We start from the raw sequence: 23806 nt of genomic DNA, 5'->3' as shown, positions 1-23806 counted from the left end.
TGAATTTGCTGCCCTTAAGAAGGAGTTGTTTTTTTAATTTGTGGTGAAGCAAACGAAGAATGATTCAATAATTTATGTTCACAGCGCTTGAATTATTTTTTCAGTTGTATATCTTGAATTGCAGGTAGTACTAGAATTCCAGTGAAATTCTTTTTGCCTTATCAAAGATTGACTTGAAAGGCAGACCACTGATCAACGGGATAAGTCGCAAATTTACAAAAAAAACTGATATTTTGTAAATAATAAACCCATTGAACGGCTTTTTGAAAAATTGGTTTCACTTCCAATGTTGTTATCGTCCTCTAGCTGACAAAATTTAAGAGAATTTTAAAGAAAAGTTTTCTTTCTAACTTTGACAAAAAGGATCGGCTTTTACAAAATATGAAACCACGTGTCTTTTTATGAATTTCCGCATACGTTATACTTGCATTGCATTTCAGAAGAACAAAGTGGAAATATGCATTTTCCTGACTATGCCATCTTTTATTGCCGTCCACGGTTATGTTAAAACTTCGCAAAAACACCATTACAATTCTGATAAAGTGTCTTGATTTTGAGAGACAGGCTTATTTCAAAATTTTTGTTTAACGACTATCGGAGAATCGATGAATACAACTTTCCCGTATTTTAAGAAGTCGGAAAGTCGAAATATCAAAATATAAAATTTTGAAAAACATGCAATTCGAGACTTTCGCGCAGTCAATGCTTACTACCAGTGTACAGTGTAGTTAGGATCGCAGAATTTTGGGTTATTTATTTGATCTTAGATGCTTATTGTTGCTGATGTCAGCGTTATTTTTTCTCCTTAATTCTAGCCTTTCACCTGTAGTTGTATTTGCCAGTAAGAAAATGAACTACTTTGAACGAGCGCTTTATCTGATTTTTTAGCCCAAATTTCGATCGCTGACCGTTGATGGCAGCTGTCGCATTGGAAACGTAGATTAGAATAAACTTGCTTGATTATATTCTTCCCTATATTATTACTACCCGTATTCTGTCTGTTGATCTACGGGGGGTTGATCTATTTTACCTTATTAATTCATCGTTTTCTTACTTAAAAGAGTATTTTTTTGTCAAGATTTTTTTTTATAGAACGAATTAAAAAAGTAAAACTTAATATTCTAGCGATGACGGCATGCTTGGTGGACGATCTAATGTAGCTACTGGTGTACCATTTTGAAGGAGGTTTATAGGTCATTTTTGACCTTTTTTGTTTTGAAAAGTTTTTTATTTATTTTTTATACGTTTTTGCATTTTAATTTTAAACAAACTAATTTTAAGAATTTTGCTACAAACGTAGATTTTGAGAGAGCACCCTAATGCCAGCCAGCGAGATAGCTAGCTAGCCTTATTTAATAGGTTTATCTTTTAATGTTTTAAATCATTTTTGGAAAAGAGTTTTTCATCCTAACCAACATTATTTTGTTTTGCGTTAGGGTTGTGGCGTTCTAACTGCGTCTTTAGCTAGGTCTGGCTATTGCTGAGAAATTGTTTTAACTAAAAGTTGCAACCAAACTTTTTTTACAGAGGTTATTGCGCCTATACGCATGTGCGACATTCTTTACCTGTGCTAAGCGTTTAGCACAGGAACGTATTCTGCAAAATAAGAAATTGTTGGCCGACTCTTTTTGCTATGATAACGTAACAAAAGGTTGTAAACTGTGTTTTTATTTCAGCTAAAGTTGCAGGAAAGTATTTTGTGAAAAATACATTAACCCGAAACACTATAATGCTCTGTAATATATTTCACTGGATTTATGACATTATGAATTTATGTATACTTGTACTATTGCGCTCCACCTATATGTGTGATTTAGTTTACGGCTCTTAAGAAACGCTCGACCTGGCGTTTAACGCCAGGTTTTACAGCTACTTGTGCCTTAACTCGGCATTTCCACGCAGGGCCCTCGGCTTAGTTTATACTGATACCCATATTCTACCTGTGCGTAGTGCGCGAGAAAAAATTATGTCATGGATACACGAAATAGCAAATGTGATAAATTTCTTATCCACTTTGTTGTGACAGGTGAATTCTCGTGAGCTAAATATGGTAGTTGTGTAGTGGGCGAATTTCGGTGTTGTTGAGTATATTTTTTTGCTAGGTCAGCATTTTACACAAATCAGATAGCGCTGATTTACATGCATAGCTATGCGTTCGCAACGTCAATAAATTTGAAGACATTTTTCACTTTAATCTATTTGTTGTGAAAATTTTAAGCTGTTTTATATCGAGACATGCCTGCTTGAGAATTTTATATGTCCTTATGTCCTATAATGTGTGCACGTTGGCATTCTTAACTGTACGCTTGATAATAATCAAATTTTATTTGCATGGTTACTCATGTGTGAAATGTAGGAGAATTATCAACGCATATTTCGCAGCTGACACACGCACGTCCAATATGGCCTCTATTTTTGTTTTTTGTAAGTGTTTGTTTTTATATTAACTTTTTAAGGATTGTTTCTCGTTACACTTTTTTGATAAGGAGAACCCCAAAAACACGGCCATTTGAGAACAGGGACTGGCGGGAAAAATTTGATTCCGTAAGTGGATAGATGGGTTTAAGTGAAGTTAGGCTATGCCTATTTAATTCAAATATAATAAAAATTGAAAGTGAATGTGCAAAAGAACTAAAAGAAAATTGAACTTTGAGCCCTAACTATTTTTTTATAAAAATATAAAAAGGTCTTACGGTGCTGTCAATTTTTAAGTTGCTTCAATTTTCGTCATTTGCGAAGCAGTAGGTTTTGTTTTGGTATGTTGGAAGCATGAAAGCACTACAACAAAAATAACTGTTTAAAAAAATTTTGTTGACAATATTATTCCTATTTTTGTGCAACTCAACAAAATAATATTTCTCGTAGGTATTAAACTTGTTCTTTGCATACTGTTCTTGAGAACATGCCAAGCAAAAACGCAGTCAAGATATGGGCGTGTCGTGACGTTGCAGAGTGGGACAGCTAACGTTGAAGTATTTACTGATGTGTGTATAAAACCAAGAGGTGTTTTGCTTCATATTCACAGTGGAGGTGAGTTAAAGTTTTCCTTACCATCATATAAGAATCACGCAATTTGAGCTTGTCTATGCATTTTTTTTAGTTAAATCCAAAGTCCTAAGCTGTTCTAATTGAAGCACGATTCCTTTCTGACATTTCGGCACTTCGTGGATCTGAATGGGATTATTCCGTAATTCTTGCATGTTAAAGAATGAGCATTCGTAAAGCTCCTTAGCATAACTAATATATAGAGAATTTGAATTTTCGCAGGCTTTCGGTTTAAAGAAGGCACGTAAAGTTCCCGTTACGCTAAATTTTAGTCACAAATTGTTGGTAATCACTATGTATTTTTCATGTATTGTTTGAATTTTAAAATATGAGTTTTAAAAGATTTACCACTTTTATTCTTCCATGCGATTTGAATACATGACATTGGTAGGCTTTTGGTAAAACCTGGATTTGGTTAATCTAATATGATTTTGTCCAAATTTTCAGTACTTTTCTGCACAATAGAGTCACCAGCGCCGCATTCAGCATTTTTTCAGAATTAAGGATTTAGGAAATTTTGATTTTTTGTAATTTACGCCACAATTTTTTACGTCAATTTTTTTTTGTCTCGCATTAACTAAAATTATGTTTAATTCCAAAGAAATTAAAGACCCGGCCTTCTTTACTTACGTTAATAATAAAAAAACCTCTAGGAAGAATTACAAACCATCTTTGCTTTTGATGTTCGAGTCGTTAAATCATGCCCACGGTTAAATCCGACAAAACACAGGTTAGCTATTTCTTTATTTCTAGAACTTGGTGAGTGGAAACAGCTGATAACTTCAAGTAAAAGTATTCTAGTTCCAGGATTCACACACAGAAACAACATGAACGACCTCATTCAATTGAAATTTGACGTGCAAATATATTACGACGAGATTTTGAATATGTTTTCCCAAAAAGTAAGTTGGCATATGTCAAAAAAACAAACCCATGACCGCTTTCCGTCATTTAGGAAGGTACCGTGAGTCTGCGTTTTATATCTAGCGTGTTAACACTAGTCAATTACCAGTGAAAAACACCCAGAGGAAAACCGACCTTTAAATTCCACGAAAATTCGCCTGTCTTAACAAAGTGGACAAACATCTATTGCATTTTCCACTTTGCACGACTTTTTCTTGCGCACACATTAGTTATTAATACAAGACACAAAAAAAATGATTTGCACGAGGACGAGGTCGGGAGAGGGAAAACATCAGTTCAAGTAAAAAAATTTTTAGTTTTCGTGGGGACTAATTTTAGCACTAAATATTTTAAAAATGAAATTTAATTTTCGTGAGAGTTAATATTCGTGAAGTTGGAGAGAAATGAAAATTCGCAAATTTCGAAAAAAAGGTGAAATGCAAGTATATATAACATGCAGTTTTAGACAAATCAAAAGAAAATCATATATCATATATAAATCATTTTTACAAAAAAAAAAAAAAATGATCCAAACGTGAGGGAATTATTATTTTTCCGCATTGACAACAGCTCCGCCAAAAATAATTCCCCATGTTCGGTTTGAAGTTTGTCGAAGTACGTTTTAGATGTTCTCCAATCATTTGATTTTTTTAAAAAATCGACACAAACGATGTTCGCTTTCTTCCAACTTCGTCCCCAGAGCTTTTCTTTTCTTTGCCAATCTCGTTATCTCCATCTGGAAAAAAATAGCGAAAAAATCACAAGGAAGAAGTAAATTTTCTTTCACAGGTTCACCTCATAGAATTCGATAGAAGAAATGGTAAAATAAAGAAAAAAGAAGTTTTGAATGAAAATAAAAAGACTGGGGACAATTATGACGTTAATCAGTGCAAGTCAGGAAAGTGAATTTCTGTGTCTGTGACGTGGCAGGGATCTTTTGTTTATCCTGCTGATCTCTTTCAATATTTGTTCAACTTTACCGAAACCTCTTCTTACGTTAGGGTTCAATCAATGGTGGCACAATGCACCGACCACAACACGATATGTGATCATAATTTCCGTCACTGTGGGCGCCTTTGCCGTCATCTTCTTATCGTGTTTCTTTGTTTTACGACTACCAAGTTCAGGTGATAAAGACAGCTTTTTGTCATCTAACAAAACTGCCTCCAGTGTAAATAACGAAACTCTAAGCGACAGTCAACCAGGTGGAATTTACGTTCCCTGCGAAGGAGAGCTGGATGATGTATTTGGTATTAAATTTTCAAGTGAAGGATATACTCTAGTTGAACTTGTGGATAAACAACCTTGCACCTCATCTCCAGATTCCAAACGATCACATGGAAATGGAAACGGAAGTCATAGGAACTTAATGGAGGAACTGCTTGAATCCAGAGGAAGAATACCATCCACTATCAAACGTGAAAAGTTGAAAAAAATGATTATCACTCAGATTTAAATCTCGTAATTTCGATTAAAAGATTGTTGCTGAAGAGAACTACGTGATCTTTGTGAACAGTAACCTTCCACTGCGAAGCTGATAAGCAATTCTTCGATTGATCCAATGTCATTGCTTTCTACACAAGTTTTTAAAATGTCTAAAAAATTTATTGTGAATATAAAATAATTCTTAGCGTTTTCATGTTTGTAAATATAATTTTTTGTAAGTATTGAGTATTATTTAAACCCCGTTTAGTTTTTTTTACGACTCCTCTGTCGTCAAATAATATGACGCAAAATTATGCTGGCTACGTGATCAGGATAAATATACAACTTGCTATTCAAATTTGAGAATGTAAAATTCTCTTCCCTTGTTTAGAATTTTAGTGAAGATGCACACGTTTGTGGATAGAGGACTTTACAATAAGCATGCGCAGGAGTAATTCGTTGGGTTTACGAGAGACGCATTAAAAAAGTTGCCTTGTTAGCTGGAGCTTTCTAAATCAGAGTGGAATGCCTCGGATTCATATCGTGGTGTTTGTCTTGCCGAACTGTTGTTTTTTCTGATGGGATTTTAGAGGAACAACTCGTGGCCTGTGCTTAGTGTCGCGGGTTACATCTCCGGCAGTCATGCAAGAGAAGGCTGTTTAGTCGAGCGATCCTTGTTTCCATAGCTCAAATGCGAGGTTCAAAAGCTGCAGGACACCTCATTGATATCAGAAGAGGTTGTTCTCGGTAAGTAAGGACGCATGGTCAACCTAGAACAGGTAAAGATCTAATGCATGTTTTTTTTTTTCTGAAAAAATTATACATATAGACTATACAATAACGCAAAATTTACACCACTATTTACAATATAAAACTACAAAGACTTTTGTTAAAAATGTACGTTGGATGTGATGCATAAACTTGTGCAACATAATGTAGTGTCTCGCAATGAAACTGCTATTGAATTTCGTTGTGCTTAGCTACATGTAGGTTGTAAGAACTGCATTTAATACAAACTGAAATTACCGGACGCAAGCATCTGTAGAGACGAGGCTTGACATTGAAAACAAATTGTTATTCTGCCCCTGAATTGGGGAATCATATTTATCACTTATTATTTTCAAAAGCAATGCGCCAAAAGAAAGATTTTGGCAGTGATATGTCTGTTTTGTTCTTCTTTTTTGTTCGACACACGTTTCCCCCGAAAACAAAACTTTTTCTGAAACGGTATAAGTATGACTTTTACTTTCTGAAAGTCCTTTGTGAAAGCAGTTCTTCCACATCCTCAACTTCTTTTGGCAACTCTGCACTCAGCACATATGGACCAGTCTTTGTCATTAGAATGTCATCTTCGATGCGGATTCCAATTCCACGATACCTATTAGTGAAAAACATTTTTTAATGGTTAGAGCGCTTACCATACTCTGTCCAATCTATCAGGACCAGAAAATTTTCACGATTAGGTATAGTAAAAAGTGCAATCAGAAATTCGAAATATTATTAAATCAATGGAAAAAAAATTCCCAATTCTACCTTAAAAATAATTTCCCTCTTTCCTATTCTCTTAAGAAAAGTGAAAAAAGTTCCGAAGGTGTTTTAATTTGCTGCAAGTTTAGCATCCTTGATAATTCTTAAAAAGTAAAAACAAACGGGCAACGGAAATGATTGTTACGTGATGGAAATACAATTGCCTGATAAAGAATGTATCACACTCAAGTAGAAACCAGCTGCAACTTACCTTTCAGGTACATTAGTATTAGTAGTAGGTATGTATAAACCAGGTTCGAGGGTGAACATCATTCCGTCTTGTAAAGGTAATCCTTTGTGAAGTAACATTGTATCATGGGTGTCCATTCCCAAGTAATGACCCAGATGATGCGGACAGAATTCAGCGGTGGTCTAAAGACACAAGTTTTTTTCGTTTTAAATGTTTTCTTAAATGGCGCTCCACCAGTTGAGTCCAAAAAAATTTAGGACTTTAAACACTTGGTTTTGACAATTATTGGGGACGTGAAAACAGCGATCTAGAAAGTGATTTGTTTAGTTAAATATATATAAAAACACACACAAGGAGCCTGCATCGCAAGACGTAATGTATAGTACTGTTCATTAAAGGCGCAGTTAGCCAATATTAAATGCTGTAATACATGTGATGGAATACATACCCTCTTCAATTGGATTTCAGTCAGATTTCGCTGGATCAAACCAATACCTGAGAATAGAGAAACAGTGATATAAAAATAAACAGAGAAAATCAAATATACATCTCAATTGCAGAGGCAAGACGAGTGTGATGTATATGAAAATTTAGGTATCTATTATATAAATGCTGGTACATTAAGACAGATGAAACTTGTAATCGTTTTCAAGCAGGAATATTTTTTTTGCAAATAGCGGGTCTCGAAACAATTTTTGCAGGAAATGATTTTCAAAACATTCGCGAATATTTAAATAACGTTTCCCTGTTTCGTAACAGTTTATCTGCGTACACCACTAAGCAAAGCCGGCCGCTAGCTAGTAATAATCTAGTCGCATTAACGAAAAATACCTTGGAGCTCTTTCCCCATATTTAATAACATTACGTGGTGTAAATGATCTATTGATACGCCAGGTTGGCAAGCCTACGAAAACATGGAAATTAAGTATATAAAATTCGTTCTCCACCTTGGGTACATGCGGAAATGCGAAAGGTGTTAACAGGTTCTAGCGATTCGTCAAGAGCTAAAAATTTTTCTCTCGACGTTAAAAGTGCGTCTGTCAAAGTTAAAGTAACTTTTACCTCCAGACAGATCTTCTGTACATTTAGTACAATTTCATAAAGGTCTCTCTGCGGGAGAGAGAATGTTCCGCTAACTGGCCACGTACGAGTCAAATCGCTTGCGTATCCGTTGTATTCACACCCTCCATCCATGAGCACTAAATCACCATCCCTGAAGTTTTCGTAAATAAAATGCATAATTGCATTGAAAAATAATAAACAGAACTACTAGTAAATATGGCGTTGCAAAATATTTTATGGAGAAAAAAAGCAAAAGCTTCACGACAAAAGAACAACGAATAACCAACAAATTTAACGAATGTCGAAAACAAAAAAATCAAGCAAAATTTACCTCAGTATATTAGTGTTGTTGATGTAGTGGAGCGTATTTGCACTGCTCCCACCCGCAACAACGGGCGGGAATGAAAGACGCTGTGCACCGCCAATTCTACAATGAAAGTTGAGCAATGCATGCAGATGTGATTCTGGAACACCGGCTCGTGTATTTTGCATTACCTGAAATTTCCAAAAATATAAAGAAATGTTTTTTAAATCAGAAAAAAGCCGTCAAAAATGGAAAAAATATTAGTGGCGAAACTGTAACAAGAAGCTGAAATAAAACAAAAAAATTGAACATGTTGGAATGGAAAACATAACGTGGAGTGGAGAACAGATTATTGCTGTACATATGCAGCATTTCCATGCATTTTAAAAATAAAAACATGCTAAAATTGAGGAGTAACCCTGAAATAATATGAACAACAACTATAAGAGAGAACTTTGGTCCAATTTTCACAAAACACAAAACGGACTGCTCAATTGATAAAATTTACGTACCTTTGTAAAAGCTTGCGAAGCTATAGAAGCCGACTTCTTCATGATTTTTATTTCTGCAGGTGATTTGATCAGTCTTAACAACTGCAAGTTGAATCCTATGTTATGTTGTGCTGAAAGAAAGAAGAAATCAAAATATTTGGTCAGATTTTATTTTCACAAAATAATTTCCAGCTAATCTAACCTCTCATGTGCCTAAAGAAAAGCTTCTTAGAATCAAACTTTGTGAAAAATTTTCTTTTTATAAAAGTTCAAACAAAGATATACAAGAACCTCCTTGACTTAATAAGTGGGGAAAAGGGCAAACCTAATTTACAAGAACCCCAGTGCGTAATGCAAAACAGACTTCAGGCGGATATATTCTAAGTTTGAGCTTTCGAGTAAAAACCCAATACTATCGGCTGCACATAAAAACATGAGATCTAATCCGTTCCACTGTCATATCTACTCTGTTTCGTCCTGTGGAAAGTACGGCATCTAACAATATCCACTTTGCTTATGTTCTTCAACATGATAACCAAAAATAAGAATTTGCATACTTTTGGAAAATTACAAAATAAGCTTCTGCTCATGGACATTTTAAATTTTAGTGAACTTTAACATAAACCTCATTAAATATATAACTCCTACCTTCACTATGAAACCATTTAGCTTGAAGAATCGACGAGATTAGTTCGTGTTGTTTACCGTTGCGGTTTTCTGTTTTATACCAGACACAATAATTTTTACTGTACCCATATCTATCACGCATGATAGAATGCAGGGAGTTTAGTGGAAACGCCTACAATAAAAATTATGAAGATTGACTGTATAGTTTTTTAAAGCAATATTTACATAAAAAACAAAACTCTCTGGGATAAAATCCTTCAGTGCTATGGCTATTCAGTAGAAAAGTTAGTTTTTACACCAGAATATGACTAACATAACTTCTTAGTATCTTGTCTATCGCTTAAATACTGACACAAGATTCTCCAGTATAACATCATATCCACAAACAAAATAAAAATTTGTCAATTTTCTATAGTTCTTCTTGGCAGTATTATAGTTAGTATTGGGAAAATGCAACCTGCGTCAAAAAGTAAACTAAATTTAAACAAATGCAATCTTTTTACTTCGTCAGCACCAAAATATTCCACAGCCGCCTTCTCACCCACCACGGCTCCGTCCCATAATTCCCGTTTCGGATCTTTCGGTTTCACAAAAAGTAAAAATTGAATGGACCTGGACGTTTTGTTAAAATCTAGATGGAGAAAAAACAGAGGTTAATAAAGAGAACAATTATAATATCAAAGGTAAAAGAAAAGCAATAGCAATAAGCAAAGCGTAGCGATGTTCACAGTGGTTCCCAACATTCACATCTCAGCGAAGGAAAACGAAAAAACGAGAAACAACGACAACAGCCGCAACAACAACTACAAGATAAACAAACAAACAAAAAACACTGGCAGCTATTAGTGCAGTAGTTTTAGGTATACCTATAGCTAGTACTGCATCCGGCTCGTTGAAACCAGTTAGGTACAGAAAGTCTGTGTCCTGATGAAACGAATATCTAAACATAAGTAATATTGGATAAGTTAATTATAACAAACTACTCGTCATCCCGTGTAAAAATTAACGGGTCTGCTGGTCCTCAGATTTCCGCTTGTCGTGCATATTTTGTCCGTCTGATAGCATTTTGAACAGACAATACGGTTACCTCCTTAAAAAGCAGCTCAAAGTGGCTACAATTTTTGTTCAAGATGTTGTTCGTTAAAAGTGAAACGAAAGAAATGAAATGACACATTTTACTTGTTTTTATCTTAGAAAAGTTAATAAGCGCCCCTGCTTAAATAAGCGCCCCTGCCGAATAACTGCCCCTTCTAAACATAAAAAATTTAAATAAGCGGGCGCTTACTCCGTCTTTTACGGTATTATTGAAACTGCTGGCTGGCAGGCTGAAAATATATGAAGTCAAGTTTTATTCTCCAAAAGATCAATGCGTCACGTTGCACGTCAGATTGACATTTAGTGTATACTTTTTAAATTGTGAGTCACTCCTCATTATTACATTACATTGTGTTTTTAAGCTTTATAATAATAACGGCGTTCTGTTAAAAATAGTTGCGCCGCAGCTTAGCATTTTTATTTCTTCGTGGTAACAGGCGGAGAAAATATGCACGAAATATCGATGCGGGAAAATCTGAAGACCAGGATATGTTTGACGGGCGTACTAATTAACAAAAATTGACAAAAAAAAAAAGAATTGATGAGAAATTCAAAAACTAATGACATTGGAGGAAGGGTCTTGAACATTAGATTCCCGGATTATAAAAATGGTATAACAAGAGAAAGGATAGTTCGTAAGATACTAAATACTAACGGAATATCGTTGGACATCAATTTTAAATGTTCAGCTGACAGAAGCACCAAATGGTTCTCATAATCACGACCAAAGTTACTTTCGCTTAAAACTCTAAAAACAAAAAAAAAAACTTAGGTTAATAAAACGGTTTTTGATAAGAGTCCTCTTAACCCTTAATTTATCTCTACCCTAAATAAAATTTCCCAGGGACAAGCTATAACAAGCTAGTAAGAATCGCTAAAATCCTAAGCCATAAAGCGTGGCAAAAGTTTTATAAAACAGACTACCGCTTAAAGCAGAGCTTACGTGCGATTGAATAGGCCATTACTCAGAATTCAGAAATCACAAACACATTACATATACCAAACAGAATAAAATGTGGAAGTTAAAGCAAGCATTACGTCATCAATTTATATCTTCTCTCTTGATATTCTCTTCTCGTAATTCCAGGTGTCACTAAAAAAGTTAAAAAATTGAAAAAAAATAGCAACAAGGATAACACCCTAAAAATTTAAGTGTTAATGAAGCCGAGTGTTTATGAAAACCAAGGCAGCACGCAATGCTGGAGTTATACTGTAGAGCTTGCGAAAAAAAAAACTTCCTGTTGACTTGAACCGATGCTTTTCTTTGTCATAATCTGGTACCTGTAAAAGGATTGTATTTAAACTGTACCAATATGTGAAGTGTTAACAAAATAAAGTGCCAGATGTGGCAGATACATTCAAAGTAGCTATCCCAAATTAAAATGAGACAATAAATATTCTTATTCTTACCCAGCTCTCCTATATAACTTCGGTAACTAACAAATGGTGTCTTAGGAAATGCCTTGAAAATCTCCTGCATGAAATCATAGCCAACACGAAGATAGAGAGCAATCAAGGCAAAAACGAAGCAAAATAGCAACTTAAAAATATTGAAGATTTTCATGACCAAAGTAACAACCAATCAACAGCCAAAAACTGCAACATTTCATTCCCAGACCACATGGTTTAAATCCCTCTACTTTCAATAATGGGCATTCATGTTTTTATGAATGTTTTTGAAAGCATACAGAAGTATGCGCAATGTGAGCAAAAATACCAGCACCAAATCATGTTCAATCATGATAAGCAGAAGCTTACTTAAAAATCATTGCCATGACTACCACGTTGCCATGGATACAGCAGTAAACAGTGCAGCCATGGTAATCATATATTATATGTTTTGTAGGACATTTTTAATTTCCAAAATAAGATCTTTTTTATTTGCACATGCATATTGGTTTTACAAACGTTTTTATGGTTGTAGACATGGACATCTGAGATAGAGTTAGTTATTAAAAATTTCATGAACTTTATTTCATAACATGATTTTTTCAAACAATTTCTTAAAATAAAATAGCTAGCTACAACCGTTCACAAAATTAAGTGAGACAACTTAATATTTGGTAAGAAATAACAACAAATCAAATGAAAAAAACCCTCCCCCCTTAGCTTAATGTTGAAGACCTGTGTGAACACTGGGTAGTTGCAGGGGGGGGGGGGGGTAGAGCAAGGGGTCTAGCTAACCAAAAAAGTCACAACACTGATTTTGACTCAGTAGTTTTGTGGAGGCTTGTAGTTTTTTTGTCGGCATGTATTCTAACTTATACATTTGCAGTACTGCGACAGATTTAATATTAAATGATAAAACAAGGTTACGAATGGTGAACGAAATAAAATACTGACATCTGTCAACTATGTGAAAAAAAACTGTATGATAATTTTATATATAAAAAAGATTGCTTTTTATACTAATTTCATTAATTTTCGCGCCTTACTTGATGCAATGCATGACAGTTTATTTCTTACTTGCTACAACTAGATACCCATAAAATTTTAAAATGATTCAGCGATGCAATGATGTTAGACATGTTGTTATGGAAATGTTTCACTAGAAAATATTGAAACTGAAAAATATAAAATATTTCTAATATATTATTAAGACTTTAAAACATTATAGGTTTATATTCCCTTGTATCATAAGTCTATTTTATACATTTATTTATAATACAATTTCATGTTGGAAATTGTGGATACAAAATCAGTATGACAATTATGTTTCGCCACATTATAATACATGAGTTTTTTACACATCAAACAAATCTTCCAAGGTGTACCAATTATTTAGTATTTCTCAAGTTCAGTTACTTGTATCTTAAAATATTTTATGATATTGACTGGTTTAAAACAGATGCAAATTTCCCCTTTTTTATTGGTTACCTTTGAGTGTTGTTTACATTGCCTTGACAACTAGAACTTCCACAGGAACAACAGGCAGCTCAAGTTGAATTTTGACAAAAACGAAAAAAGAAAACAGTTTCATTTTTTTGTTTTTTTGCATTGACAGTCAAACAGAAAACAGAAACAAATATCACTCAATATGTTTAAATATGCTTTAAAATTTACTGAAAATATACTTTTAAATAAGCCATTTATTTTTTAAAATAAAAACAGAACCTTAGATATTTTCCACTAGTTTTTTCTTTGGGATTCGAGTTATCGAGCATATTTTGGCCAGCAGCACTGCTGATGAAGTTCAACTTAGCAAATGCTCGAATTATCAGACAGGGTTATCGAGTGATTATTATGATAACATATTAGTAAAGGTTCAGGGAGAATTTAGTTACGGGAAGTTTGAGTAGTCCTGTGTTCAGATTATAGAGAATAAAGTGTAGAGCAAAAGGTAGGGAAAATGTTGTTGCTGTGGTAATGTCATTTCAGGCTTTTTTTGTATATTGTTTGGGTAATTCACCTCAGATTATCCTTTTCTGAACAATAATCAATTTTTTTAAAACAATGAACTTTTGGACGCAGTTGTAATTAAAAATGCAGGCAGGCAACAGGCACAACTTTCCTCAGGCTTAGTTACACATTTTTTGTTTTAACACTATCATTTTATATACATTCTCGAAATTATGACACAAGTTGCATCTATGTGACCAGGATTGTATTTGCAATACTTGAAAATAACAAGTTTTGCACATGTTTACAATGTTCTGTTCCTTTTTAGCATCAACAGTATTCACAAATAAAATAATGTTTAAAACCTTTCCAATACCACAAGCAAGACATGCAAAAAATTGGGTAGCCTACCTTCATCATAACTTTTAAAGAGGTGAGGATGCCTAAAAGGAGTTGGCTGTCCAATATCAGGATACATTTTTCCTTCAATGCTGCTTTCCAGTTGTGGAGCTTAAAAAATAGTTATGGAATTTAAGAAATTAAAGTAATGCAGACACAAAATTTAATCTTAGTATTGAACTGTGCTGGATATGAGATCAATTTATTTCAATCTATTGCAATTCTGTCTAGCTTTCTGGTATGCAATGAGACAATTTTCATTTTCAATTATTACTGTTTCCATGTTAGAAGTGCTCAATGCACAAGGATCTCCATTATACTTTCAAAAGTACATGTACCCATGGCAGCTTCATACCAGGATAGATCTAGCAAGTCTTTTTACTAAGATTTATCACAAACCACAATTATGTATAATGTCAAGTAGAAAAACATTTTGACTTAATATTTTCATAATCAAATTTTTTAAACGTTATCAACTTTGCTAATCATCTTTATGGTAACTCATGTACAAGAAAAGTTGTACATTATTAAAATCTGTAATTTATGAAAAATTTTTACCTCTTTTCAAGACTTTTACCTTGACATTTGGAAATATAAGTGAACATTTTCTTTACTTCAAAAGTCAGTATCAAACTTGGTACAAAACTATTTAATATATTTTAATTATGGTCAGACCAACAGGTCAGTTTTTTGACTTCCTTAGTCCAACTGGTTATTAGAATGGTGACACAAACTTGTTAATAGATATCTTATCTTTAATGATAATCCTGTAACCTACCTGTCAAATAAGGTTTTGCATTTTTACTTCTTTGTAGAGTTATTTGAACTGCTGATATGATGGCAGGCTGTACAATGACTAAAAATTTATTTATTTTAAAAAGTTGAAAGACAATTTTTTCTCACAAAAGTATTTTTTTTATAACAACTCAGACAACACAATGTCTTTACACTCGACCTTACAGTTCTTATAAAAGGTTTTTAATTATAAATACTTCTAAATTTATAACACAAAATAAAATTATGTCTGCTATTAAACTTTACCTTGGTCATTTTTATTTGTGCTTTTTATTTTCGGTTTTCCTAGGTCAGTTCCTGAGCTTGATATATTGGAAGAAATGAATCGCCAGTAATGATCTAAACATCAAGCAGCATATAAAAGACTTGAAAATATGAATAAAATGCCAGTAAAAAGTAACAAGCTACAGAATGTTTACATAAGTGAATGAATGTTCAAAAAAGCAACACACAGGAGTTTTAAGAAGTTTAAAGAATGGTACAATTGCAGATTTTTGTTATGTTCTACATTGAATTACCAAAGTTGGCACAGTTTACATAAAATTTAGAGAATGGACTTACATTTGCACCAAGAATTATCCTTCATAATAATCGATTTTAGCATTCTTCTTGTAGAGAAAGCCATTATTTTGAATTTATGTATCTGAGGTATATTAAAATTTTTGTTTAATAAAATTCTTGAAAAAAAGTCTCAACTCTCAATTTCAAATTAAAGAGAAGAGAGAAGTATAGAAGTAAACAAATCTGTTGAATGATTTTTTTCATATTAGACTAGACAAGCTTGAGTAATATGAACCCAAAGTCATATAGAAAATATAATTTAAAAACTGGAATACAAATAAAAGCTGCTGTCTACAGATTATTCTTCGCATAAAGACCATAACAAGAAGTCTTACTAAAAATATTTTTTCATCCCTCACTATTTATGCAGATCAAAATATATTCAATTAAAATATTAATAGAACCCTGGAAAAATATTACGCCCTAAATGTGATGAAAAATAAATTACAATAAGTACATAATCAAATATATACGAAATATTTAAAATATTTTATCAGATTGGTACAAAAAAGTGCATTTAAAGGTATATATTGTATATACAAATTATTCTACAAATAATAATTGAATTGTTTAGTTTGGTTTTCTTTTCTTTCAAAAGTATTACGTCATTGTTTTTTTACTTAATTGTACGGAAAAAACCTACAAAATACAAAAGTATATCATTCTTAATAAGGTAGAAAATTAAATTATTTTATATAATTGTGAATAAATAAAATTATAGTATATGCAGAGCGCGTTTATATTTATATTGACTTAAATGTTTAAGTTTCGCACATTCATGAGAAAGACAACAACAATTACCACAGCCTAGAGAATGTTTTAGACCACAATTCATACGTTCAAAACACATAGCACAAAATTTGATTTCTGCAAAAAATTGTAACTTCACTAATCTTTCAACCTTCCTAAGAGAGCATCCCGAACTAGTAAACTTGTGGCAGCAGCTGGCATAACTTTTAGATAGGAAGCAATTAGCCCAGCATAAATTCTCTGTACTCCCCCTTCTCTCCATAGTAACTTTAACGCTGATATCGATGTTCTGGTAATGTTTTCTGTGCCTCGCTCAACTTGCATTTGCCTTCGCACAACATCTAAAGGGTGAACAACCTAAAAGCGAATAAAATAGTTATTTTTTAGCAGTTACTGTATATTTAACAGAATATATATTAAGATAATAAAAATCTTGCTTATAGGGCAACAAAATTATCTTATGGGATAAAATACTTAGCAGTAGAAATGGCAAAAAATTAGAAGAAAAAAGTAATTCTTATTATGAATGGTAATACAAATCCTCATAAACACTTGAAAATTGATGGTGAATCTACCAGGCCGAAAATAGTTTCTGTTAAATATTGTCTTGATGCTACTTGACATTTTAGTCGTGATTGCTACAAATAAACCTTGTTTAATGGACAAAACAAAATGTGTATAGAGGAAAAACAAGCAGATGCGTAAAGCTTTTTAAAGCTTTGCTATAACAAAAATCAGAGGATATATGCCTAAAATATTACACTCACAGTTTGAGCAAGCATTCCAGCCAGACCACCACACACCAAGAAAGTAGAAGGATTTGCACCAAATTGACTTTCTAATGCATGCAATTTCATGACATCATATGCACTTTGTTGAACGCCAAGAAATGGAGCAATAGAGACTAGCGATGGTATTAATCCTATAAAAATACAACAGAAATATGCAAAAATTTTGGTAAATTTAAACAAAGACAGGTTACAACATTACGGGTGAGAATCCACAAATTGAGACCCCTTGTTGTGCACCTGCAGCACAATGTGTCCGTACCTTTCATCTGCAAAACTCTGTCCAACATAATTTATTACTAACAATCCAACACTTTGTAATCATTAAAACCCTTGTGTAAATTCTTAGTAGAGGGTTAGGGTTAAGGGAAAATACTTATTGGCTCATTTATTAAGCCATTTTTATAAAGAATGAAATCAATGACTACAACAATTCCTGAGATAATACTTTTTTCAAAATATGTAAATCTTTAAATGTGCTCCCTTTAATATGTTTCAGAAAAAGAATTCGGTGAACAATTACCTGCAAATGAATCACTTAATTTCAGTTTTGAAACAATTCACAGGGGAGACTTCATAAATTTTAAGCGTGTCCAACGCCCAATTCCCTTGACCTTTTTTTATTTATTTTTCTCACTTTCATCTATTTTTGGCTGGTACTGATTTTCTAATAAAGCTTATTCCTCCTGATATTTCTGACATTTTAGCAATTTTTAAAAAATTCTTGACAATTTTTAATGTTTCCTGACTTAGATCTAACACAGTCTAGATCAGATTGGAAGAGGGTCATTAATATACCCCGTCCAACCCATGCTAGCATGGAAAACGGACGTTAAGCCAAGAATGAATGATGATGATGATGATGATGATGACATTTCCAACAAAGTGGACACCCTGAGTATGGCATTTTCATGTGCCATCAATACCATACTTAAATAATTTTAGGTTAGCGAGTGTGTGGACATGCTAATATTCTAGAACTAAAGTATATATGTAAAAATTGTTGTGTATTATATCCAATGCAATCTGCATGTCCTTGACTGTTTACTACTATTACTACTATTACTGTCTACTGTTTACTTTATGTCACACAAAATTAATAGTTAAGGCTTATTAATAGCAACCTGAAACTCCTACCTTTATAAAGACCTCTTACTCCTTCTTCTACATGAATTCTCTTCAAGGCACTGGCTATTCCAGTATAATTTGAAACATTTTTTATTGATAAGTCCTGAATTGTTAATCTGGCTCTGACAACATCAAGAGGGTGTGTGACAGTTGTAGCAATAACTCCAGCCATAGCACCTGATAAAAACCGCCACAAGGGTTGATTGGGATTTTTGGAGTTATCAACAGGAGTGTACTAAATTAACAAAAAAAGGTATTTTTTAGGGGGGATCAAAAAAGTTCTTGTGTCCAAAGAAAGTGGTTTTTCTTAACAACAGGCTGTCTGAAAAGACAGTTAAGCCTAAAAAGATTTTTATTTGCAAAAATTTGTGATTGTTTCAATTGTATAAAATGTAAATAGATCATAGAGATTGTCCCTAAAATAATTTATGTATTTCATGACTACATTTTGCTGTGTTTCAAAACCCTCTCCTGTTTTAAAGATGGTGAGAGCAACTTATACGTACATTTTACATCTTTTGCCAACACGAAGGAAGGAAGCTTAAAAATTGCAGTATTCTGTTCCAAAATGATGAGAAAACAACCTACGAAACTTAAAAATTGGCATATTTTGATTTAAAATGCTGAAATGATGATGCCTCTAATATGATTAAAAAAGCAATCAAAAGTAATATTTTTAATCATGAAAGAAGTAAGTGTGAAATAAAAAAACATCCATTTATTTAAATAATAATTTTAACAGCTTTCGTGATTGTTAGCACTTTTAAATAACAGCTTGCATGCTACATGTGAAAACAAAAAGGTTTTGTTGCATTTGTTATATTGCGCACACGGTGATAATAGAAAGCAATTAAGTTCATTTGTAAACAAAGGATACGTTAAGCATTAAGCATTGTCGTAAAACTCAGAAGTTACACATCATCTGCTAGTATTTTCACACATGTAAAAAGAGAGAGAAAAATTTATGCATAAAGTATTTTTAAATGTTAAATTTCGATCAGCAAATGTGATGTTTAGTGGGTAAATTTGACCTGTCAAAAAGATTATTGACTTGCAAAAAATAAATCATTTGCGAATCTTAATTCATGTGCCATTAATTTGAAAGCTGATAAGAAAAGATCATTCTCTACATTAAGGTGGGATGATATGCTACACATCTATTATAGTTTAACCTGTCTCTGCCCAATATATATCTTAGAAATTTTAAATTCACATATTTAACTTATCTGACAATTGCACATATGTATTTTCCCTGCAAGTGTCAATCAGACTTTCAAGTTATACAGATATTTTTAATACAAGAGTACGTACCTTTATCATCCTGGAATAAACCAAACAAACTAATGCTGAAGTTGGGAAAATTCTAACACAATTGGTTAGGTTACCACTAAATAAGCCACGAAAACCTTCCCCGTGATATATTTTTTGAAACATCCTTGCAATGCTTGTCTTTCCTGAAGATGTCTAAAAACAACATTATAGTATATCTGTAATAGCTAAACAAGGATAATAACAGTAATGGAATCAGGATAAACATCATGAACACATATCAAGCGCAACACATACTTTTCATGATGCTATAAATCATCTTGCCCAATGAAAAAAAAATCAAGATTATGATTTTAAGATTTCATGGTTTCATGTTGAATGTTCATGTTGCTTATTTTGAATTACAATTTATAAGTTCTGATGAGTTGTTTTGAACTAGAAACATTATTTTGGGAAATCATAGTTTTAAATTATTCAGATTGTTAAAGGACCATGGAATTCTCATTAACAATTTTTTGGTTGACGTGTCTAAAGATGATGTATTCAGTCTTACTAGTATTAAGAGCTATCATATTGGCGTTAATCCATTGCTAGAGAAACTTCAGGTCAAGATTTACCTCTTTTGCGAAACTTCTCAGGGAACTATTTATGTGAAGAAGATTGGTATCATTTGCAAAATGATGCACCTCTGAGAATTTTATTGCTGAATAAAGGTCATTAATATAACCACAAGCATAATGACCCTTATCAAGCGCATCAAGAATTATTTGGAAAATGTTCATGAGGGTGTGAGAAGTAGAGTCATGTTTTCGAAAACCAAATTAATGACTATACAAAACCTTAAACTTTTCAAGAAAACTATATATATACACCTTTATACAAAAGTTTCTCAAATATTTTGTCAATATTGGACAGAAGACTGATGGGACAGTAGTAAGCGCAATCCATTTTAGAGCCTTTTTTAAATACAGGAATAGACCTTAGCATATTTGACGTAAGAGGCGGTGGAGAAACGAAAAGATAAAATTTTGGGGGGACTGCATGGACCAGTTCCTTTTTTAAGTTAAAATTTCAATACAATCAGCAACTTCCTGTGAGAAGACAGGATTAAGGAAAATAGAACTGGGAATAGGGTTACCAAGAAAGCTAGAAATATGTTTATTGGCAAAGGGTATTTTAAAACAGATTTTATCAGCAATGGAAGAGAAAAATTATTACATTTGTTTGAAATTTGACCAGGATTAAAGGAAACAGAACCATTGATATTCAAGGAGGTGGGTACAAACTTATCATTATGTTTTAATGAGATAATAGACCTAACACCCTTCCATACATTAGATGTTATTGAGATTATCTTTAAAATATCTCCTATAAAAATTACGCTTACTTTGCCCACAGAGAGAAACAATCCTATTACGATGTATTTTGTAGTTTTCTCTATGTACAGCTTTCTGAGTTGGATTTTTACAATGCAAAAAAGATCTGTAAAGATGATTTCTAACCTTGATTGAGTGGACGATGCCACAAGTCATCCATGGAGAGTTGAACTTTTCGTTATGCTTTTTACTTGAGGATTGTTTAATGGTGCATGAAAATCAAGTAGGATTTCAATTACTTTAAAAAAGTTATCAAATGTGGTATCAACATTTTGATTAGGTAATTTTAAGACATCATTCCAATTTACCTTTCAAAGGTCATTACCAAAACAAATTCATCAAAGTTCCTCCAATCACGGGCTATCGTTAATAGCAGAATTATTTACATGTCTGTCACCTTGATTTAGAATGAGAAATTGTGCAAAGTGATGAGATATACAGATGGTAATATTACCAGATATAGTGTTGGTTTCTGATGACGACCAAAAAATTTATAGTTTGGGAAAATGATGTAATAGTGTTGGTAGAATGATATGTGGTAATAACGAAAAAGAGGAAATAATATCAAAAAAATAGTGACACTTTGAATAGAGGTAACTTTTAGAAGATTAACATTGAAATCACTTAAAAGGATTAATCTTTTATTTTTAAGTGAGACCTTTTCCAGAAGCGGTGTAAGGAAATCAGAATTAAAATCATTAAGAGACATACAGGAATGTCTATATACACATCCAGCAATAACCAGCTTTTAGACCAGATCTGGATGTTCTTGCATATAGACCAAAATAATTTTGGTCTATATGCAAGAACATCCAGATCTGGTCTAAAAGAATATTCAATCTCTTTAGATACATATAGTAAGGTACCACTTTTTCTACCTTCACAGACAGATACTTAATGCATGTTTAAATATATTTTTTACAGTACTGTATTTATGTGTGTGCTATCAATGAAAGGTTTTTTACAAAAAAAAATCGTTTCTAAACACACATCTTTTAGCAAAATTTTATTAAAAAATGTTATTTTAAACTCTCACCTGATTTAGAAGGTTTTACATATAGTTTCAATATGCTAATGAAAAGAATGTATAATTTCCACTACCAACGTGAAATAATTAAGCAAAAGAATGAAATAGAAAAACAAAAACAAAACAAAAAAAGGATGATCACTGTCATCACAAATACATTAATGGAAGAAAAGATTTATTTGGATTTTAACATTTGGTTTTTAGTGTTTGATTAGCGTCATTTCTATATACAAAAGTGAGTCAGTCGGTTGGTCAGATAAAAATTTTTCCCGAAAAATTACAAAAATACTATATTTCGCAGCCATATTTTGTTATTTGTTTTAAATGTATGCCAGTTGTATTTTTAGCCTCCTTTTCAAGTTCGATTTTTGTCAGTCAATGTTGTTCCCATGGTTTTCGCTTGTATTGCCATATAAATGCAGAGCAGGAAAATATAGCACTGAGTAGTTCAGCACAGTCCCCTATCGATTACCACGAAAATAGCGCCTTTGCTAATTTTTTTTACATTACATACACATTGTTCATGGATTATTTGGATTATTTTTTACAAATTTACTGACTCCCCGACGTGACTTTCGCCTTTTAAAGTGAGTCGGTCGGGTGGCGCTAACCAATTATATATTTTTGAGGTTGGCCTGACCCCTTATTCAATTTATAATAATATATAGCTAGCTATACCTGTGCAAGAATTTTTATTTTTTCTAGTGGAGCAGTTAAAGTCCTAGAAGCAACACCAGCCATTCCACCAGCTGACATAAATTGTATCAAGGGCATTTCTGCAGGTGGTATTGTGGTTGGAACAATATCAGAACCAAAATCTAAACCAGCTCCCACACTCCATTTTTTAGCAATTGACTGAAAACTTGGACTTGGTATGTCTGAGAAAAATATGCAAAATTCATCGAAATCAATTTTACCATCATCATTTAAATCCATTCCTTTTAAGATACCATCAACTTGCCGAGTTGTCAAACTAATTCCAAGTTTATGCAATGCACTTGTAATTTCCAAGTGATCTATGAAATGACTGTTGTCCAGATCAATTTCATGGAAAATTTTGTCTAATCGAAGTTTCACAAATTCACTAAAGCCTGCAAATGTTAACCCACCCAATTTTTTGTCTATGCACGAATTAAATGCATTTTGGTCTGATATATCAAGTTCAATGTGAATTTTTTCACAACATGTTTTTAATTCATTCCAATCTATCACATGATCAGAACTGGTGTCAACTTCATTAAAAACAACTTCCAATTTTCTACTCAGGGAGGACATCTGGAAGATATTTTAATGATAGTGTTGTAATATTCAGCTCTATAGACACATCCTACTCCTTGTTCATCACGCTACCATGTAGTTCAGAATGAAAGTCCAAAAATAAATTGTCTGCCTCGCCAGCCTGCGTGTGCACAAGACGGGGCACTTGCCCTGAGAGGCTGAAGTTTGTGGATTGTACTCCATGGCAGAGAGTTTGTCAAACAACAATAACAATGAACTTTTTATGATGTTATGCTTACACCTTACTTTTCATTTGAACTTTTTGGACATTGTTATCTTTTAAAAAAAACAAAAATCATGGTTTACTTGGTTTTTAGTGCATTTAAAAAATGCAAACAAAAAATACCAGTGGATGGACTTTCAAGAATTTTGTCTCTTTGATTCAATCAAAACAAATCACGCTATAAAGGCGGCGCATTGTTGCTAT

General features: G+C 33.0%; 3 protein-coding genes across 3 annotated transcripts; 1 reads left to right on the top strand and 2 right to left on the bottom strand.

The window, feature by feature from the left end:
* The first annotated feature begins 2149 nt into the window (after positions 1-2149).
* On the top strand, positions 2150-5612 carry LOC130612420 (uncharacterized). The gene is made up of 5 exons (XM_057433725.1): positions 2150-2424; positions 2866-3030; positions 3799-3947; positions 4738-4847; positions 4951-5612. The coding sequence occupies exons 1-5, from the start codon at positions 2265-2267 to the stop codon at positions 5402-5404; spliced, it is 1038 nt and encodes a 345-aa protein (XP_057289708.1). The 5' UTR covers positions 2150-2264; the 3' UTR covers positions 5405-5612.
* Positions 5613-6159: 547 nt separating this feature from the next.
* On the bottom strand, positions 6160-15907 carry LOC130612410 (xaa-Pro aminopeptidase 3-like). The gene is made up of 16 exons (XM_057433715.1): positions 15764-15907; positions 15449-15541; positions 15186-15263; positions 14420-14518; positions 11708-11762; positions 11325-11417; positions 10441-10514; positions 10078-10205; positions 9596-9746; positions 8969-9078; positions 8484-8647; positions 8153-8303; positions 7922-7994; positions 7539-7585; positions 7112-7272; positions 6160-6751 (listed from the first exon to the last, which is right to left on the bottom strand). The coding sequence occupies exons 1-16, from the start codon at positions 15825-15827 to the stop codon at positions 6616-6618; spliced, it is 1677 nt and encodes a 558-aa protein (XP_057289698.1). The 5' UTR covers positions 15828-15907; the 3' UTR covers positions 6160-6615.
* An 86-nt stretch (positions 15908-15993) lies between these two features.
* LOC130612418 (uncharacterized) lies at positions 15994-23515 on the bottom strand. The gene is made up of 5 exons (XM_057433723.1): positions 22780-23515; positions 19741-19893; positions 18439-18664; positions 17281-17435; positions 15994-16870 (listed from the first exon to the last, which is right to left on the bottom strand). The coding sequence occupies exons 1-5, from the start codon at positions 23374-23376 to the stop codon at positions 16652-16654; spliced, it is 1350 nt and encodes a 449-aa protein (XP_057289706.1). The 5' UTR covers positions 23377-23515; the 3' UTR covers positions 15994-16651.
* Positions 23516-23806: the final 291 nt, after the last annotated feature.

The sequence above is a fragment of the Hydractinia symbiolongicarpus genome, chromosome 10, assembly GCF_029227915.1.
Source record: "Hydractinia symbiolongicarpus strain clone_291-10 chromosome 10, HSymV2.1, whole genome shotgun sequence".
Lineage (NCBI taxonomy): Eukaryota > Metazoa > Cnidaria > Hydrozoa > Anthoathecata > Hydractiniidae > Hydractinia > Hydractinia symbiolongicarpus.
This window is presented reverse-complemented; position numbering and strand designations above follow the sequence as displayed.

Excerpts from the sequence above, each read along its gene's own strand:
- LOC130612420 (XM_057433725.1), top strand. The coding sequence starts at position 2,265 with ATGTCCTATAATGTGTGCACGTTGGCATTCTTAACTGTACGCTTGATA. Across the intron at positions 3,031-3,798 it reads GCTTCATATTCACAGTGGAG|AACTTGGTGAGTGGAAACAG; the intron begins GTGAGTTAAAGT and ends CTTTATTTCTAG. Across the intron at positions 3,948-4,737 it reads TGAATATGTTTTCCCAAAAA|GTTCACCTCATAGAATTCGA; the intron begins GTAAGTTGGCAT and ends TTTCTTTCACAG.
- LOC130612410 (XM_057433715.1), bottom strand. The coding sequence starts at position 15,827 with ATGGCTTTCTCTACAAGAAGAATGCTAAAATCGATTATTATGAAGGAT. Across the intron at positions 7,586-7,921 it reads TATGGGGAAAGAGCTCCAAG|GTATTGGTTTGATCCAGCGA; the intron begins GTATTTTTCGTT and ends CTCTATTCTCAG. Across the intron at positions 7,273-7,538 it reads CTGAAATCCAATTGAAGAGG|ACCACCGCTGAATTCTGTCC; the intron begins GTATGTATTCCA and ends TTGTGTCTTTAG.
- LOC130612418 (XM_057433723.1), bottom strand. The coding sequence starts at position 23,376 with ATGTCCTCCCTGAGTAGAAAATTGGAAGTTGTTTTTAATGAAGTTGAC. Across the intron at positions 18,665-19,740 it reads TTTATTCCAGGATGATAAAG|TACACTCCTGTTGATAACTC; the intron begins GTACGTACTCTT and ends TTGTTAATTTAG. Across the intron at positions 16,871-17,280 it reads CTGGAATGCTTGCTCAAACT|GTTGTTCACCCTTTAGATGT; the intron begins GTGAGTGTAATA and ends ATTCGCTTTTAG.